Raw genomic sequence first — 20,535 nt, forward strand, 5'->3', positions numbered from 1 at the left:
CTCTGAAGCTATCATATTCACAGAGAAGTAGTTTTGAAAATTATTTGCTAGGGGCAGCTAGGTGGTGCAGTGCATAGAGCAGCAGTGCTGAAGTCAGGAGCACCTGAGTTCATATCTGGCCTCAGACACTCGATACTTCCTAGTTGTGTGGTCCTAGGCAAGTCACTTGATCCCAATTGCCTCAGGAAAAATAAATAGAAAATTATTTTCTATACAAACTCGGCAAGTCCCTTCTGGCCAACAACCATTTAGAATACTTCAAGGGGCCCAGAAGGAATCTGGACTGGGATAGGGAGGCTGCTGGTGTATGTATGTGAGAAATGGCAATCAAAAGATCTCTCTCTGAACACATGATGACTTTCTGATTTTCAGCAGTAATGTGTAGGCTCCTTTTTTTTTTTTCCAGGGAAAATTCCTCAGTCTTTTATTCTGAGATTCTTTACTCTCATTTTAAACATACTAATAAACAAGTGATTTGGTTTCTTAGTTCCTATCAGATTAGAAGCAGGAAACTGGGGAATAAGAGGGCACTAAGGGAAAGTCTTAGAAGCAGTCTGCTGACAACAGCAAGAAGGAACACTTCTGACAGGGAAGGAAGGAAGGAACAGAAAAATTATGAAAAAGAAGGAAAAAATTTGAAAAGCATGCACAGAAGTCTTGGGCAATTTAGCTTAAGGTCCTTGATACGTATTTGGTATCATTTGAAGGAAGAACTCAAAGGAATAGTTATTTTATGTTCACAGCAATGAGAACAAGGAAGAGGAATATGTTTTAGAAATATCCACATCCAAATAGTAAAGATTTCAACATTTAAAAAGAATAAATCAGTTATGTTGAATAACTCATTTTCTCTGGCTATGAGATAAATGAAGTGTTATCGTATATTATATTAGTAATTTGGTTTTGTTATACCATAATTCTAATTTCACTTTCTGCTTTCTTTCTTTCTAAGAGGCACCTTTAAAAATCAAATATCAAATGATACCTAGAATTAATTTTGTTAGACCCATAATTGAAGGTACACACATTTTCTGGGTCTGTCAAGAAATTGGAGTTTAAATAAAACTATAAAGCGTAAGATCCAAAGTCATCTTTATAAAGATAGGATTTCTCACCAGAACCAACAAAAGCCAACTTCCAAAAAGGAAGAGGAAAGTCTCTGGCTTGGGCTTCTAAGTTTATAATGATGGCAACTCAGTGAGAAAGGCAAAGAGCCAGGATCTGTGAGGATGAAGTCAGGGAACTGCTTCTGAGCACTCTAGGATAAAGCCTCACTAAGAAGAAAACCTTGGGAGGAAGGCCTGGCTGACAACAACAAGCTTCTGTTAGACAATATCTTGGGGAACAAATGCAAGCTAATAACCTTCTAGTATAATCTGGTTTGTCTTTCACATCCAAAAATGTGTATGTAAATGCCACCAAAAAGGGATGTACTATTTTTCTTTTCTTTTCTTTCTTTTTTTTTTTTTTTGATGTACTATTTTTCTAGTAAGAGTTAGGGCTATACCCTAGGGCATTTTGTGATTACACGGTCCAGTGTAGTGAGGCATCCAAGCTTGGGCAAGGTGGGGAAGAACAAAACCAACGAGACTGTGAAGGCTGACTCCGCGACCTTGGCTGTAGCAAGACAGTGTTGTAATCAGAGCCAAGAACTGTGTACCTCTTCAAATACGGTCAGTTTAGTTTTCATTGTCCATTATCCTCTTAGTTCCTCAGTTGAGAATCTCCTCTCCTACTTTCATCAATCAACAAATATTTTATTAAGCCCTTTGGGTACAGCAGGCACCATGCTAAATGCTAAGCTACAGAGATCGAAAACAAGCAGCCCCTGACCTCAAGAAACTTACGTTGTTGCGGTGGTCATTTCTGGTCATCTCTGATTCTCTGTGGCCCCAATTGGGATTTTGTTCATACAGATACTAGAATCCTTTGCCATTTCCTTCTGCAGTTCATTTTATAGAGGAAGCAACTAAGACAAACAGGGTAAAGTGACTTGCCCAGGATCAGCCAGCTAGTATTTGAACTCGGGTCTTCCTAACTCCAGGTCTGGCACTCTATCATTATAATGCCACTACCTGCCCCAAGAAATTTCCATTCCAATAGAAATGACAGCACATAAACAAATAGGGTATCTACCGACTACATACGGACAAGATACAAGGTAACCTGAGAAGGAAAGGGCATTCAGCTCGAGCTCCCTCATCTCACAATCCCTTGACACCATTTTCCACTAGTTTAATACTGATCTGTTAAAAAGATGGCCCTTGTGCACAAAAGGCTGGGAGGGGAGATGCAGAAGAGGACACAAAAAGAACGATTTCTTTTCAATAACCCAGGTGCCTGGTGACTAGGCAAATGCAAGCAGGAGTACCACATTAACTGTCTAGGAGCTGGCCTCACATGCCAGTCGGTCTACTGGATATTTTTTTAAAATATTTTCTACATGCCAGGCACTAGGGAAAAACTGTAAAGAAAACCCCTCCCTCCCGCCCATTTCCCCTCCACATCCTATCAAGTCATGGAGCCATCCCCTCAAGCCTTCCTGCCATCTGCCCGCAGCCATGTGCATGCTCCGGTGGCAGCAAATTACTCCTACAGTCAATTCCTCCATCTGCTTTGTCTTCTATCTCTTCTGGTTCCTTATTACATACAAACATGGCCAATTCCCCCCTCATATTTGAAACCCCCCCCCTGGATCCTAGCTATGCCATCCTTTACATATATATCTGTGTGTTCAGATGTATGCGTGTAGACATACATCTGTATAATATATTTAATATATATAATATATATTTATATAGATAGACATATCTGTATATATGTAGACATACATCTGTATATGTATATATATATATAGATAGATAGATAGATATATATGTATATCTATCTATCTATCTATCTATCTATCTATATATATATCTCCATATTCATCCATATCCATCTTCCTTTCTTAGCCAAACTCCTAGAAAAAGCTGGCTACATTGATCACTTCTACTTCCTCTCCTCTCACCCTCTTCTACAATCTGGCTTCTAATCTGCTTACTGAACTGCAACTGCTCTGGGCAACGTTACTAATGCTTACTCATTTGCTAAAACCAACAGCCTTTTCTCAAATCCTCAGTCTTCTGCAGTTTTTGATACTGCTGTCCACTGGCTCTTCTTCTACCACTTAGTTCCGAAGTCTCCATTCCTGGATCTTCATGCATTGCACACCGTCTAACTGAATACACACCAAGGCTCTGACCTGGGCCTTCTTTTCTTGCCTCGCTCTTACTTGGTGACCTCATCACTTCCTATGTGTTCCATTATCACGTCTATGTAAATGACCCCCCACATCTATATATCCAGTTTAGCTTCTCCCCTACATTCCAGTTGAGCAATGCCAACAATGTGCCATGGCACCTCAACTCCAACTTATCCAGAAAAAAAATTCTTAATCTTTCCTCCCCAAACCAAACCCTCCCCCAAACTTCCCTGTTTCTGCTGAGGGGCACCATGAACCTGGTCACTAGGGCTAAAACTTCAGCACCAATCCTTGGCTCTTTATTCATCCCACAAAGTCAATCAATTGCCAAATCATGTTGTTCCAATCTCCACAACTTCTCTTGCTTATATCTCCTATCTCATTAATTCTTCTCTCATAAACTCTTCTAGTTCAAGCCCTTATTCAATCTCATCTGTCCTAGGCAATAGCCTTCCATTTGGTTCCCCTGATTCAACTTTCTCTCTACTCTAAACTATCCTCCACACAGTTGCCAAAGTAACTTCCCTGAAGTACAGCCCTGACTGTATCACCCTATAACATACTACATTAGCTCCCTATGAAATATCAACTCTTCTCTTTGGTATTTACAATTCTTTAAAACCTGATCTATTCCTACTTTTTCAGCCCTCTAATAGTACTTCCCTTTAGCTACCCTAACTATTGTTGCTCACACAACTCGTTTCTCTTCTCCGTGACTTTGTACTGGCCATTGTCAATGTCTCAAATGCTCCTAATCCTTAATTCTGCTCTTGGAATTCCTGCTTTCCTTCAAGATTCAGTTCAAATGAAACTCTTATAGAAAGACTTTCTAGTCCTCCAAGCTATTAGTGCCATCTTCCCTTACTTTATGTTTTATATATTCCTACATATCTATATGTTGTCTACTCTGTTAGAATGTAAGACTCCCAGGGACAGTTTTGCTTTTCTTTTTCTAAGCCCAGCACCTTGCACTGTGCCCTGTGCTAGGTACTAGCAGAGCAGGCAGATCTCAATGCTTGTTGATTAAGACATGTACAGATACCAAGAAGGAGAAATTAATTTAAGAAATAATTCACATTAGGTCTACATTCCATAATTGTATCCCATAAGTATTCTTTAAAGCACACGAGCTGCTAGACTCAGATGTTAACAGCAGGCCTAAAGAACTCTTAATTTCTTAAGTCTTCCTTTTGAAAAAGCTACCAATTTCAGAATAGATTTCTCTGACTGATAAGACCTGGAAATTTGCAGACGGATAAATAATTCAAAATGTCAACACAATAAAAATATTACGTACACAGCACATCTCAGAGTATCAACAAACCTTTTAAGATAAAAAAAATTGCTCCCCAGGGGTCAACCCAATGAGCTACTGTCAATATCTGAAATATAGAAAGCGGGAAGGGTAGGTACTATAAGATCAGAGGAGGGGAAATGCTAATTCAGTTTTCAAAAAAGCAAAGAGACAAGAATCTGTAAACTGTGGGCCGGTGAGCTTGATTTTGAGCCTGGAAAAACTCTAGAGATAGCTTTTGAATATCTGGAAAAGGAAATGGTGATTACAAAAATCCAGCATGGTTGGAGGGGATATGGGAAAATAAGGACCCTAATAACACCTACTAGCGGAGCTATGAACTAGTCCAACCATTCTGGAAAATAATTTGGATCCGATGCTCAAAAGGCTATAAAAACTTTGCATCCCTTTTACCCAGCACAACGCTGTTATTAGGTCGATGTGCCAAAAAAACTGAAGAAAAAGGAAAAGGGCAATCCATATGTTCAAAAGCATTCGCAGTAGCTCTTTCTGAGGTAGCAACGTGTTGGAAACTAGAAGACGCCCATCCATTGGGGAATGGCTGAACAAGTTGTGGTATGTGAATGTGATGGAATACTCTTGTGCAATAAGAAATAAATAATGAAGGGGATGGTTTCAGAAAAACCTGGGAAGACATATAAACTAATGGAGAATGAAGTGAGCAGAATTAAGGGAACACAGTAGCAGCAATATGATCATTGTAAAAATGATCAACTCTAAAACATTCTGTTCAATAACAATTCCAAAGGATTCCTAATGAAAAATTGTAGCCATTCAAATTTCAGATAGACTCTAAATTTAGACTGGAGCACATTTTTGTCCTGCTCCTTCTCCTTCTTCTTGTTTAAAGTGCGAAAATGTTTTGGATGACTTCATATATTAAACAAAACAATAAAGAGCCTACATGGTGCTTTCATCAAGAATGGGTCGTACCAGACTAACTTTAATTCGCTTTTGAGGGGGAACAGCATTATAAAACTGGTAGATGAAAGGAATGCCATGAATATAGTTTGCTCAGACTTATGCAAAGCTTTTGCTAAAGTATTTCAGACTGTTTCTGAAGAAGAGGGAGATGATTACATATATGTAACCTATATTAAATTACTTCTTGTTTTAAAAAGAGGAGAGGGGATGCAGTTAGGTGGTGCAGTGGATAGAGCACCAGCCTTGAAGTCAGGAGGACCTGAGTTCAAATCTGATCTCAGACACTTAATTTCCTAGCTGTGTGGCCCTGGATAATTCACTTAACCCCAATTGCCTCAGCACAAAAAAAAAAGTGTGGAGGGGGAGAGGAGGGGAGAAGAAGAGGAGAAAAAGTTGGAACTCAAAATTTTGTAAAAATGTTAAAAATTGTCTTTCCATATTATTGGAAAAATAAAATATTATCAAAAAAAAAGAAAAGATGGAGAGTCGTGGATTAGATGAGAACAGAAGTAGATGGGGTCAGAATTGGTTGGATGGCCTGACTCAGAGTACTTATGAACAGAAGGTCTCCAGGAAGCATCCTAGGGAACTTATCAATGACTTTAGTCACAGATGGCATGTTTATCAAATCTGCAGCTGACATAAAACTAAGATCTAACACATTGGACGAGTAAGAGTCCAAAAAAATCTTGAGAGACTAGAACACTGGGCTGAATCTATGAATGAAGTTCAATTATCTTATCTTCCAGTCTTATCATTTGGATATTAAAAAAAAATTCAAGTCACAAGTGTGTGATGGGGGGGCATAGTTAGCAGTTACTCTGAAAAAGATCTAGGAGTTTTTCCATGATCTCGGTGAGATCCTGGGGAAGTCACTGAAGCTCTCAGAAAATTTTCTGGGATTGTGAGTTGCAGAACAGTTGCAGGATTCTATTGGGAGCAAGAACTTATGTACAGCAATGAAATCACAAACCCAAACCAGCAGTGTGATGTGGCAGTCAAAAAGCTAAAATAATCTTGGGGTACAATAAGATAGGCAACAGCTTCTAATAATAATTCAGTGATAATCCCACAACATTGTCTTTGTCAGATCTCATTTTGAGTACAGTGTTCAATTCTGGTCTCTGCAACTGAAATTTAAGAAAGTTATTGAAAAGATGGGGGTTATGAAGGAAGGAGGCAACTGGGATGGGAAAGATTATTGAGTCTATAATAACACAAAAGACTGATGAAAGCAAATGGGGATATTTAGCCTAGAAAAGAGACTATTCAGGAAAGACTTGAGAGCTATTTTCAAGTAAATCAAGGGTAGTCACGTGAAGGACGATTAGACTTCCTCTGTTTGGTTCCCAGAAATAATGGATTAAAGATGCAAAGAGACAACTTTAAGTGTAACATCAGGAATGGAATGAACTGCCTTGAGAGGTGATGAGTTTCCCTGCTTGAAGCTTGATGTGTTTTAATGGGGATTACCTTCTGAATGTGGTTGAAGTAGATATCTGCTGAGCTTCTTTCCAATTCTCAAATTCTGTGATCTTCGTGATCCATCAAGTATAGCAGAAGGAACCCTGTCCACCCTAACTCTAATCTGCCCCTGCCGTTTAAAAGTAGCTAGTAAGATAATAAGGAAGAGTACAGATCAATATCAATTCATAAGCACTACAATATAGGAATTTTTTTGGTTTTGGATTTGTGATTTCAATGTTGTACATAAACTCCTTCTACCAACAGTTCTACAACTGTTCTGCAAACTTATAAATCCCTCAGAATTGTCCGAGAGCTTAAGTGACTTACCTAGCATCCCGATGAGAACACATGTTAGAGACCAGATAATATGCAATCTTACATTTAAATGATCACAAGTTCTAAACTAGTAGGGTTGGAATTAGTAAGATTTCAAAATATAACACTTTTGCCAAAATCAAAGATCATTTAGGTCACAAGAACACGAGTAGTGTGGAACACTCAAATAGTTAATAAAAGTTATTTTTTGATAAAAGTTATATTTGTTAGGGTGGACTCACCGGAATTCTATTACGGGATCTAAAAGTTGCAACTCTCCTGAGATCATCGTCTGTGGAATGATATGGTACCACCAGAATAGAAGGATAAGTTTCACACATTTCAAAGCGTTTATTGACAAAAGATACTCTCCACTGGCCATTGGGCAATCCCTTAAAACAAATAACAAGAGAAAATTCCATTATTTTAGGTTTGATTTAATTTCAAATTTAACTTCCAGGCCACAGTTCATTTCTGGGACTATTTTGCTCGTTTGGAGTTAGTTTTGTACTCAGCACTGAACACATGGTGGCGATAACCTACTGATTTAACATAGAAAAGCTACACCAATGACAATTAGAAAAGTTAAGGACAGGAGAAAAACACTTATGGTTGACATAAGCAGATTTTTAGTTGCAGAGGTTCCCTTGAATTTGAGGCCTCTCTGTTCACATTAAATTACTATTTTCTACTTACATATTACATATAACATTAAGACTAAATAATAGCAATGAAACTCATATTTTCCTTTCCCCACCAAATGAAAGCCTTTGTGTTCAATTTGAGGGTAGAGATGAGAATCAGCAAGTTCCTGCTCCTTCTTCCAAAAGGGTATAGATTTTCCAGTCTATTCAAAATTTCTAGGGTAAATCTATCAAGAAAAATATACAGGGAAACTCCTTTGGGGAGACTCATTTTGCCACCTACTATGAGTCTTAAAGTTGTTTGGGATTGATTACAGTCTGTGGCTGTATGGGAAATGCACTGACTTGCAAACTGAAGAGACTATAAATGTGGTGCTATGATACCTATGGTACTCCCCCCTACAACTTAACCCTGATAAATTTCAGCATCAAATTCAAATTCTGAAGGGGGCTGGACTATTCCTTCCCTTTGTTCCTTCACTTTTTTCTACACCCACAAGAAGTAGTTAGTGAGGGAATCTATTTGGGGGCTGGAAGCTGTGCCTTTTCCTGAGATCTGGGCCTAGAAACCAAGATCCAAGAGGGGCCGAGTCTGGACACTCCTTAGCCCAGCAGAGAGTAAGAAAAAAACCAAAAGATTGAACAGAACAGCTGTCCAACACCAAATCCTTTTGCCACTTCATATATGCATACAATCTTGGAACCTAGCACTATGTTGTTCCAAGTGAAAAAAAATCTTAGTTTGGGGCAATTAAAAATAAAGTAAAAATAGTCCAAGTGTTGTATGTGTCTGAACAAAGTTTCCTCTTTGACATCAAATCGATCCAGTCGAGACAGAAATTGCGAGTGAAAGAACAAATCATCATGTAAGTCAATTTCAAATTGAATTCCTTTTTATGGGATCTAATAAATGCCTCTCACAGACTCTTTTCAGAACCTAACACTCAAATACAAAATTCCAGCACATTGGATCTGATGCCAAACCAAGTGATGATCCAGTGTCCAAACTAGAAAAAACCAAGGAATACATAGTTTTTTGTTTGTTTGTTTGTTTTTGTTTTGTTTTGTTTTTAAGGTCCTTAGGTTGAAATTTTCCTTCAGTCAGACCAAGTTTTCATTTCAAAAGATTGTAAACAATGAAAAAACCCAAATACAAAACATTTAGGCTTGATTTTTGAAACTTCTCCGACAGCTCCAAATAATTTTTAAAATTATGTAGTTACGATTAGGAAAATGAGAAAGTATCATGAGACAGTACATTGCTCTAGACATTCCAGATTTGGTTCTATGAAGGGTCAAAATCATAACTCTTCTTTATAGCAGGACATCCCAGTCCTCTCTTTACTAAAACTTTTAAGGAACTACATGGATGCAGGGCTTATTCCCCATATCAGCATCAGGTTAGGGTTCTACTGTAACACACAAGTGTCCCATTTCTCCGACACATAAAGATTTACAAAGCATTTCCCCCACAACAACCCTCTGGAGTAGGCTGTCAGAAGTAGTATTATTCTCCTCTGACAAAGTAATTGAGGCTCAGAAGTGAAAAGACCTTTCCTTATAGTCACTTAGCTAAGGAAGTACCAAAGGCAACCTTTAGTCCGAGGTCTATCTCTTGACAATATGTAAGACACCAGGGAGTTGGGAAAAGAGGGTTGGACGTGTACTCAGGAGAGATCTTGGTCCAAACCTGATGCAAGTGGGAGAATGTCACTTGTCTTTTCATTATTCTATGCTTATGAGTTTGTAGATTTAAGTTAGAAGGGACCTTTAAAGGCCATTTTACAAATGAGGGTGATGGGGAGCAGTTGACTAAGGGTATACAGCTGACAAGGGATGAGGGTGGGATTCAAACTCCCTCCCTTGGACCCCAAGCCTGGCACCCTTTCCACAGCACCAGGGTGTCACCTTCTCCTAGTCTGTTACATCAGTCATTGTTGTTTCATAAGCTATAAAATCGCAATGATAAAATCTTCAGGAACCTAGACTCAGTACCAAATTCTAAGCTCAGAGAGTTGGGGTGAGGTTCATGACACTAATGCTCATAATGTGCTTGGAGCACTACTGAAAAGCCTGAGCTTATTGTTAGTGCTAATAATGTACTTTCATCACCATTCTCCAATTGATAAATGGTCAAGGGATATGAACAGACAATTCTCAGGTGATGAAATTGAAACTATTTCCACTCATATGAAAGAGTGTTCCAAACTGATCAGAGAAATGCAAATTAAGACAACTCTGAGATACCACTACACACCTGTCAGATTGGCTAAGATGACAGGAACAAATAATGATGAATGTTGGAGGGGATGTGGGAAAACTGGGACACTGATACATTGTTGGTGGAGTTGTGAAAGAATCCAGCCATTCTGGAGAGCAATTTGGAACTATGCCCCAAAAGTTATCAAACTGTGCATACCCTTTGACCCAGCATTGCTGTTATTGGGATTATATCCCAAAGAAATACTAAAGAGCGGAAAGGGACCTGTATGTGCCAAAATGTTTGTGGCAGCTCTTTTTGTTGTAGCTAGAAACTGGAAGTTGAATGGATGTCCATCAACTGGAGAATGGTTGGGTAAATTGTGGTATATGAAGGTTATGGAATATTATTGCTCTGTAAGAAATGAGCAGCAGGAGGAATACAGAGAGGCTTGGAGAGACTTACATCAACTGATGCTGAGTGAAATGAGCAGAACCAGGAGATCACTATACACTTCAACAACAATACTGTATGAGGATGTATTCTGATGGAAGTGGAAATCTTCAACATAAAGAAGATCCAACTCACTTCCAGTTGATCAATGATGGACAGAAATAACTACACCCAGAGAAGGAACACTGGGAAGCGCATGTAAATTGTTAGCACTACTGTCTATCTACCCAGGTTACTTATACCTTCGGAAGCTAATAATTAATGTGCAACAAGAAAAAGGTATTTACACACATATATTGTATCTAGGTTATATTGTAACACATGTAAAATGTATGGGATTACCTGCCATCGGGGGGAGGGAGGGGAGGGAGGGAGGGGATAATTTGGAAAAATGAATAAAAAAAAAATGTACTTTCATCAAACCTTCCTTTGGATAAAGCAGCTATGAGAGCAAGCAATTTCAGGAAGGCAATTTAAATCTCACAAGTTTGTATGGAAAAGGCCTACATTAGCCACCAACTGCTGCTAATGTATAGAAAGAAAAGTTAGTCTCTCAAACTAAAGAATTTAATGCAGAAATAAAAAATGAACTATAAAGTAGCTGTGCCAAAGACTCATCTATAATAGTGGCCAATCATTTATTTTATACACAAAGCAAAGATCTTCTTCAATTGTGTAGAGAGGAAAATAAAGAAATGGAATCAATATGGTCCCTGGTGAAGTGAGAACTAAGACCTTGGGAAGATGTGAGGCTAAAGGTATGAGTAATCACAGAATAAACTGAACAGTACAGTATATGCTATCTGCAATTTCGATAATATTATTCTGTTATAATTCAGAAGCTCATTAGGATATTTCTGCTTTCCAAAGAACATGACCAATTACAGATCATTACAATGTGTATTTTTATTTTAATTTACTATTATTTTTTTTTTTGTAATTTGCTATATGGGAATCATGGCACAGTACTTATCAACTTACCTGCCTTCTATATTCTTCAATTGGATTATAGACCATCCACCCATTTTCAGGAAATTTTTCTTCATTCAAAAAAGCAAATAAAGGCTAGGAAAAGACAAGGGCAAAGCACTTACTGTCGATGGCAAGGGAACTAATGATATCTTAATAACACATTCTATAATTTTAATTTTTTCCCCTCAAATTTCTACAGACATTTTCAGATAATGCAATATTTAAACGTGTTATTTTTTTTAGACCAGGTTTATAGGAGAAATGAATGAACAATAATGGGGGGGGGTAGGGAGAGTAGCATTAAAAACACCTGGAAATAATGTTGAATTTTGTCCAGAAAGATTTTACTTATTAAATGATTCTGTTCTTTTCCTGATTCACCAAACTATTATTTAGAATGTTTTTGGTTTCCACAGCAAAAATATTTAAAATAAAGTGCTGTTGTCTCAAAACTGAAGCTGGCAAGTTTATTATTATTTATTATTATCAATTTAAAAGTGTTTTAAAAATCGTGACCTATATTAACCTACCTCTGAGGACCATAACTTCACCAGTGGAAGGGTATGTCCTTTACCATACAGCAGGAGTACAACCCCTCTACCACCCAAGGCCTTATTATCAGATTTCTTTTTTTAAACTATAACTCATGAAACTATTTCTTAAAGTTCATCACTTGGTGATCAACTTTCTAGTGATGAGCCCTTCAGAATTGAGCCATACTGGTCCTGGCTACAGGATAACAGACAGCACACAGATCTACTTCTGGGCCTATAATGGAAGCTTTTCTAGCTTTATATGGGTGACTACTCTGCCAGTGTAGTCACTGGGAACCCAGGATGTCACCTCCACATCAAGTTAAGGTAGAGGAAAACTTTTGTGGAATAGGGGAAATTCCGAACTAGTTTCAGTGATATAAGTCAGAAGAAAAGAGACAATTATCCAGAAAGTTTTATAAAACTTAAGCAACTTACACCAAAATATCTCAAACCATCCGGGGAAACCTAATAGAAACTGGAGGAACAGTTTAAATGAACCATTTACTGAAGTGGAAGAATGACTACAGAAAGAAATGATCTCAAGAAATTCTGATTATTCTAATTTCTTTTCGATATTTGGCATTTTTTAAGGTACATTCTTATCTTCTACACTCTCATGTCCTATAAGTTTTCAATTCATACTTTTTCAAAACATGCTCATGGCTGTGTCAATAGGAATAAGCAGCTTTACAGAGCAGCACTTTTCTTTGAAAAAGCTTAAAGCACTCCAATATGTCTCTTTAATAACCTTATAAAACTGGTACAAGATTTCCCCTTGCTCCAGTGAGGGAAATGATCCAGTATCTCGCCCCAATGGTATTATGGCTTGTCAGTGGCAGAGCTGGGACCAGAACCCAGATTTCCTGATTCCCAGCAGAGTGCTCTTGCCTCTACCCTGGTTCAGTAGCCAAATTTTTTTGCTGAAGAAATTAAACAAAAAGTCAAAGTTGCTAAAAGAACTATAGAGATTTCTAATTATTTTCTAAAGCATTCTGCTATATTTGATTATGCTGTGTGATACATCAGACAGATCTGGGGTTAGAAGGAATCTTAGAGACCATCGTGTTCAATTTCCTCCCTTTGGTAGAGGAGGAAACTGAGGGTTGGAGGTGAAAACTTCCCCTTTTTGATTACAAAACATGTTGATATGAAATGACATTTGAAAAGATATGCATTATATATGTATGTGACACTTAATAAAAATAAAAATTTTGCAATAATCTACTTACAAGAATTCACAATAACATTAAGAAAAGAAAATGAAAGCAAATCAATCAATGTTATTTTGAAAATATGAAATATACATTAAAACTTTATTTAGAAACTGACTGACTTAAGAATGAGATCAGGCCAGTGAATTCACTTACAGCACATCCAAACTCTTCTTTGGTAGCCCATTCTAAGTGGAAGGTAAATAAAGCTCAATTCCAAGTTCAAGGCATAGAGCGAACAGACTGAATGTTTGCCTGCAAAGGGAAGCAGGAGGGGCCACAGGGTGGCTCAGAAGAAAAACACCCATAATCCATTCAATTCATGACTTGACTTGGAATTGAGCTTTTTTTAAGTTTCCAGATGCTCTTTCTGTGGGTCCAAAAGCAAGTGTAACCTGAGCAATTCTAACCCTGTCTTTAAATAAACTCCAGCAGTCTCCAAAGGTCTATTGGGGTCTCAGTTCTACCTCTCACTTGGGACATAACCCTTTTTCTTCATCTACGTGGCCAGCAGGCTAGCTCAGACCCTCCTCCCCTCTCCTTTCTCACTGATCCGGACTCTATACAGGGGCACAAACTGGGCTGAGTTAGCACATGCCTGCCTGGGTAGGACCTCTTCAAAATTTCCTTTTTGACCAGAATACAGTGTGTATCCCTTTGTTTGGAATTTCCAGGCTTGACCTCTCTGTTCAGGCTTACTACTCACTCCTGTCCCTTACACACTATCTGCTCCACTCCAACAGGTTGAGGAGCCGGTTTTTATCCACTCCATTCTCTCTGCTATCTCTATGCCTTTGAACTGGCTGTCCTCTGGGCTTGTCATTGTCTTTGGTCGTCCTCTCGAGCACCATCTTCCATATGAGAGCTATCTCGAGCCATGCCAGATAATACTAGGCCGTAGCCTCAGGAAATGATTTTGTGTTAATTTTGTATTTACTTTTCTCTGTAGAAGATGTTTTCCCCAAAAGAACATTAGCTCCTTGAGGACAGAGACGACATCATTTTCTGGCTTTGGATCCCATAGCACCTACCATAGTACCCAGAACACCCCAAGCCTTTCATAAATGCTTGTCTGCTTTACTTGTTTATTTATTCGTTTATTCAAATAAATGCTTGTTGAATGAAACGAGATAAAAATAAAATAATGAAACACACACTCTAGAACTTCAGGGGAAAAACATTAGCTTACCAAACCATGAGACCGTGGAAAGGCATATTTTGTGAGGATTTCAAATATGTCTCTTCTGCTATGACCTTCCTGCTTCAAAGCAAATCTCAAATTTCTCATATCCTAAAGGGAAGATTAAAAAAAAATTACCATCATAACCTTAGATATAGTCATACTAAGTAAAAATATCCAAATTAATTTAAAAATCTTTAATTGACTGAATATCAAAAGTACAATTATTCTATGTGAGTATATGACTGTTTGATTATATAGTACCGTAAACAAACATTTATGAAACACCTTCTGTGTGCCAGGTGATCAGTAGAGTATCAGGCTTGGAATCAGGAAGACCTGAGTTCAAATCTGGCTTTGGCACTTACTGGCTGCAACCTGAGGCAAGTCACTTCACCCTGTTTGCCTCAGCTTCCTCATCTGTAAAATGAGCTGGAGAAGGACATGGCCAACCACACTAGGATCTCTACTAAGAAAACACCAAATGGGGTCACTAAGAATTAGATATGATTGAACTAACTAAACAATAAACAAAATGTGACAGATACTGTGCTAACTACTGGGAAAGGAAGGCAACAGACTAGTCATGGGTCTCAAGGGGGACACACAGACAGGGGGGATACACAGACAGACAGAGGGGGACACGCAGACAGACAGAGGGGACACAGACAGGACACACAGACAGAGGGCACACACAGAGGGGGACACACAGACAGAGGGGACACCCAGGCAGACAGGGGACACACAGACAGAGGGGACACACAAATGGGGGATACACAGACAGACAGAGGGGACACACAGAGGAGACACACACAGACAAATGGGGGACACACAGACAGAAGGGATACACAGACAGACAAAGGGAACACACAGACAGAGGGGGACACACAAACAGACAGAGGGGACACACAAACAGACGGAGGGGACACACAGACAGATGGAGGGGACACACAGACAGACAGGGAGACACACAAACAGAGGGGACACACAGACAGAAGGGACACACAGACAGATGGGGATACACAGACAAAGGGGACACACAGATGGGGGACACAGGCAGATAGAGGGGACACACAGACAGGGGAGGACGCACAGAGAGGACACAGACAGATGGAGGGGACACAGACAGACAGGGGACACACAGATAGAGGGGGACACACAGACAGAGAGGACACACAGACAGAGGGAACACACAGACAGACAGAGGGGACACACAATGATGGACAGGGGGACACACAGACAGGGGAGACAGAGGGGGACAGACAAACGGGGACAGACAGAGGACACACAGACAGGGAGAGACAGATAGACATATGAGAGATGTTAAGAAGGTAGAAGCACTGCAGGACTTAGGAAATGACTGAACGTGGAGGGTGAGAGTGAGTAGTAGACAATGACACCTAGATTGTGAAATTGGTGGGGCTAGAAGATTAGAAAGAGGGAAAGGTGCTCTTTCCCTGTTGCCGCTGAGTTGAGCAGGAGGCTGAGGCTCGCGGGTGTTTTCAAGATCTAGCTTCACCCGTGAACCGCTTCCATGGCCGAGGAAGGCATTGCTGCTGGAGGTGTAATGGACATTAACACTGCTCTACAAGAAGTGCTGACGACCGCACTCATCCACGATGGCTTAGCTCATGGAATTCGTGAAGCTGCCAAAGCCCTGGACAAGCACCAAGCCCATCTTTGTGTCCTTGCTTCCAACTGTCATGAACCTATGTATGTAAAGTTGGTTGAGGCCCTGTGTGCTGAACACCAAATCAACTTGATCAAGGTTGATGACAACAAGAAGCTGAGTGAATGGGTAGGCCTCTGTAAAATTGATAGAGAGGGAAAACCCGTAAAGTGGTTGGCTGCAGTTGCGTGGTTGTTAAGGACTATGGCAAGGAATCTCAGGCCAAAGATGTCATTGAAGAATATTTTAAATGCAAGAAATGAATAAATAAAAGCTTTGGTCTAATTTGAAAAAAAAAAGAGGGAAAGGTTTTAGGGGAAAGATAATAAATTTAGCATTGGACAACTTGAGGTTAAGGTATTTATACCACATGTGATTTCAAGTGTTCAGTTGTGGATGGGAGACTGGAAGTCAAAAGAAGGCTGAGGGCTAGACAAATAGATCTGAGTGTCATCTGTATAGAGATGACAGCTGAATCCGCGGGTGAGATCATCAGATGCAAAAGAACAGAGGGAGAAGAGAAGAGGGTCCATGGGAGAGCCTTGGAGCCACTCATAGTTAGTGGAGATGACTTGGATGAAGAGTCAGCAAAGCAGACCTAGAAGCAGTCAGCCAGGCAAAAGGAGAGCCAGGGGAGATGAGTGTCACAAAAACTAGACATTAGGGAAGAGGGTCATCAACAGTGTCAACAACTACAGAAAGGTCAAGAAGGGTGAGGTCCAAGAAAAAGCCATTCACTTTGGGACAGCAGCTTGAGTTGAATGATGAGTTCAGAAGCCAGACTGTACAAAATTTAAAAAGTGAGAAGAGAAGAAAAAACGGTCTTCTTAATGGGGTTTATCCACAAAAATAGTACCTTCAAAGAGAAGGCAAAAGTTTTAATTAAAAAAAAATCCCTTGTCTTATGAATCTTTGAAATCACTGAATTTAACTAGACAGCAGGGAGGAGACTTGCAGAAGCAGAAGACCTGGGGCCAACTGGAACCCTGTGGTGCCTCAGGAGGGGGTGGACTAGGATTTCTTCCCACCACCACCCTTCCTCATCGCCACAGTGATTGCAATTAAAAAAAAATTTAAACAGTTTATGATTCTTCATTGTTTCTTATTAATAGCATTTTATTTTTCCAAATACATGTAGAGATAGTTTTCAACATCCATTTTTGTAAAACCTTGTGGTCCAAATTTTTCTCTCTCCCTCCCTCTCTTACCTTCCTCAAGACAGAGGTTAAATATGTACAATCCTTTTAAACATATTTCCATTTTTGGCATTTTGTACAAGAAACATGAGACCAAGAGGGAAAAAAAACCCCACAGGAATGAAAACAAACTAAAAAAGGTGAAAGTCCTATGCTTCGATCCTCATTCAGTCTTCATTGTTTTGTTGCTGGATGAGGATGGCATGTTCCATCCCAATTCTATTGGAATTGTCTTGGATCACTGTATTGCTGAGAAGAGCCAAGTCTGTCTTAGTCGATTATAATCTTGTTGCTGCTGTGTACAATGTTCTTCTGGTTCTGATCATTTCACTCAGCATTAGTTCATGTAATGAACTTTCCAGGCTTTTCTGAAATTAGCCTTCTCTTCGTTTCTCATAGAACAATAATATCCTATTATTTTCAATACCATAACTTATTGATTCATTCCCTACCATGATGGGCATCCACTCAGTTTCCAGTTCCTTATCACTACAAAAAATGGGGGATACAAACATGTTTGCACATGTGGGTCCCTTTCCCTATTATCTCTTTGGAATACAGGCCCAATACAAATACTGCCGGATCAAAGGGTATGCACAGTTTGATAGCCCTCGGGGGACAGTTATGATTCTTCATTGGACATAAAATAATTTATCTCGAGTAATTAGGAATCATTTGTTTTTACTTTTAAAAAGGCTAGATATCAAAGTCATCAAATGCATGTTAAAATACACAAACATTTTAAATGTCTTTTAAAGTATGAGCTTTTCTTCCCATGCTCCTTTGCCAGTTATGCTTAAGAGAACTGAATTGTATCTTAACTAAAACTAAAACCCAATATCTTGTAGAAACTTAAACTCTTAATGAACAAGAAAATTTTCTTTAAGTAGAATGTGAAAAATCCAAAAATTAGTTTCTAAGTTGTTATTTTAAGGGGGCAATTCAATAGGTATAAATTTACTTTTATAAATTATTCATACTTCCAGTTCCCCAGGTTCAAAACCTTATTTTCATTCTTGACTCCTCACTCTTATCTTACAATCCAATTGTCTGCCAAATCTTGTCATTTCTTTCTCTAGAACATGTCTGCTTTTATTTCCCTTTTCTCCATTCACACAGCTACTACCTCAGTTCAGAGCCTACTATGACCCTCTCACCTGGACTCTAGACATCTGTCCAGCCTCCAGCTACAGTCTCCTATTTAGTCCTCCTTCCTTAAGTCTCTTCTCAGTCTAATCTATCTTTCCTGGTGCGGCCAGTGACTTCCCTAAAATCCAGGTGTGATCATAACACCTCACTACTCAATAAACCTGAGTGGTTGCTTATTGCTCCCTAGGATCAAATAGCCACTGCTTAACATTTAAAGTGCTTCACAAGCCAGGCCCTGCCTGCCTTTCTAGGATTCTCACATGTTACTCTTGGATGTTGTTCCTCCATCTCCAGATTCTGTGTCTTTGTACTGCATGTCAGTCCTGCCTGAAATGTCTTCCCTCCTCACACACATTACTTCAAAATTAAGCTCAAATGCTACTTTCTGCAAGGAAATATTTCCTTGTACCCTCAAAGGGTCTTCCTGTCCTTCTAAGATCATATTAGATCAAATCTATGCCATTTCTTGTACCTATATATAGCTATAGAGTACATCCTGTCTTGCCCATTAGAACAGGAGCTTTTGTCTCTGACTTCCTTGGCACTTGGGGTGGTGTGTGGCGCAAGATCTGGTGCTTAAAAGATGCTGACTGGCCATCTGAGCTTGAGCCTCTTACACTATCTCCTCACTTAGTGTGGGAACTAACTCCCTCTTACCCAACTGTGTTCCTTCCTAACCAATGGAAAGCTGGTTCTTTTGGACACACCAAAAAAGCAGCTCTATCACTCTCTTTGCATCTTTTCTAAATCCTGTTCTGTCTTTAGCTTTTGTCATCAGCTTCAATTTGTTCTAGGAGTCAGTGCTCCTGACTATTTTTTATTATACTGTGCTATGCTATCACCTGCCTTTGCTTTGATCTTCTGCAGCTTTTCAAATTCCCAGATGGTTGGGGCTCCCTTTGCATGAGCACATCCGTCTCTCTTTTTAAAAAAATATTTATTTTTAATGCACATTGCTTTATGAATCATGTTGGGAGAGAAAAATCAGAGCAAAAAGGAAAAACCATGGGAGAAAAAAAAACAGAAAAAAGAAGTGAGCATAGCATGTGTTGATGATTTACATTCAATCTCCATAGTTCTTTTTTTCTGCATGCAGATGGCATTTTCTGTCCAAAGTCTATTGGGATTGCTTTGGATCACTGAACCACAGAGAAGAACCAAGTCTTTCAGAGGTGATCATTGTACTCTTGCTGTTTTCGTGCACAATGTATTCCTGGTTCCATATCAGTCTCCTTAGACAACTGCTCCTCACCCCCATTAAAAATTGTTTTCTATTACTACCTTCAGAATTTCAGTCTTGACTTTCCTAGCCCCCAGCCTAATTTATTCTGGAGAATTTTAATCCATTGGATCCTACCTATTTTTTCCCTCTCTCAATTCTCTTTTCCTTCTCTTCTCTTTCCCTCCAACTTTCTGAAATCTAATCTTCTAAAGTCTAAAATATAGAGCAGAATTAAGCCCTGATTTCCACTCTCTTTGTGCCTTTTCCTTCCTCTTCCCTCCTTTTTCTCAGGGAGAGAAAGGCAGGGTGGTTTAATAAGAGACCAAATCCTACAATGGCTAGAGTGCTTAAATATGAGTCAGAAAGACCTGGATTTGAATGGTGTTACCTCTAGTCCTTTCTAGCTGAGGACAGAGACCTTCATGAGACAACATGGCTAACTGACAGCCTACCCATATTACATCAGTTTTGTCTCCTAGCTTTCTTGCTTAAACTCTTGTCCATATTTTCGGTGTATTATAGACTCTGACTTCTTTTATCTTCTAAATCCTCTCTCTTCCATGCTTCCTCCTCTGACTCCTGAATTTCATCAATGTTTTTTTTTTTTTTTTCCCCCCTGAGGGAATTGGGGTTAAGTGATTTACCCAGGGTCACACAGCTAGGAAGTGTTAAGTGTCTGAGACCAGATATGAACTCCGGTCCTACTGACTTCATGGCTGATGCTCTATCCACTGCACCAAGTAGCTGCCCTGAGTATGTATTCTTAATATACAATGCCATACTGCTATTACCTGTTGGTATGGTAGCAGAACAACATATTTGGAATTAGAGAACCTGA

General features: G+C 39.3%; 1 protein-coding gene and 1 pseudogene across 2 annotated transcripts in view; one reads left to right on the forward strand and one right to left on the reverse strand.

Annotated features, from left to right (window-relative positions):
* Window positions 1–20,535, reverse strand: part of MTM1 (myotubularin 1) — a 95,415-nt gene that overhangs the window by 17,300 nt on the left and 57,580 nt on the right. For both annotated transcript variants that reach the window (XM_074278509.1, XM_074278511.1), the window contains exons 6-8: window positions 14,471–14,572; window positions 11,544–11,627; window positions 7,508–7,657 (exon numbers count right to left, since the gene is read on the reverse strand). In XM_074278509.1, the coding sequence (XP_074134610.1) occupies window positions 7,508–7,657; window positions 11,544–11,627; window positions 14,471–14,572 (336 nt within the window). The remainder of the gene's footprint in view (window positions 1–7,507; window positions 7,658–11,543; window positions 11,628–14,470; window positions 14,573–20,535) is intronic.
* On the forward strand, window positions 15,941–16,431 carry LOC141548471 (small ribosomal subunit protein eS12-like; annotated as a pseudogene).

Source organism: Sminthopsis crassicaudata, chromosome X (assembly GCF_048593235.1).
Source record: "Sminthopsis crassicaudata isolate SCR6 chromosome X, ASM4859323v1, whole genome shotgun sequence".
Lineage (NCBI taxonomy): Eukaryota > Metazoa > Chordata > Mammalia > Dasyuromorphia > Dasyuridae > Sminthopsis > Sminthopsis crassicaudata.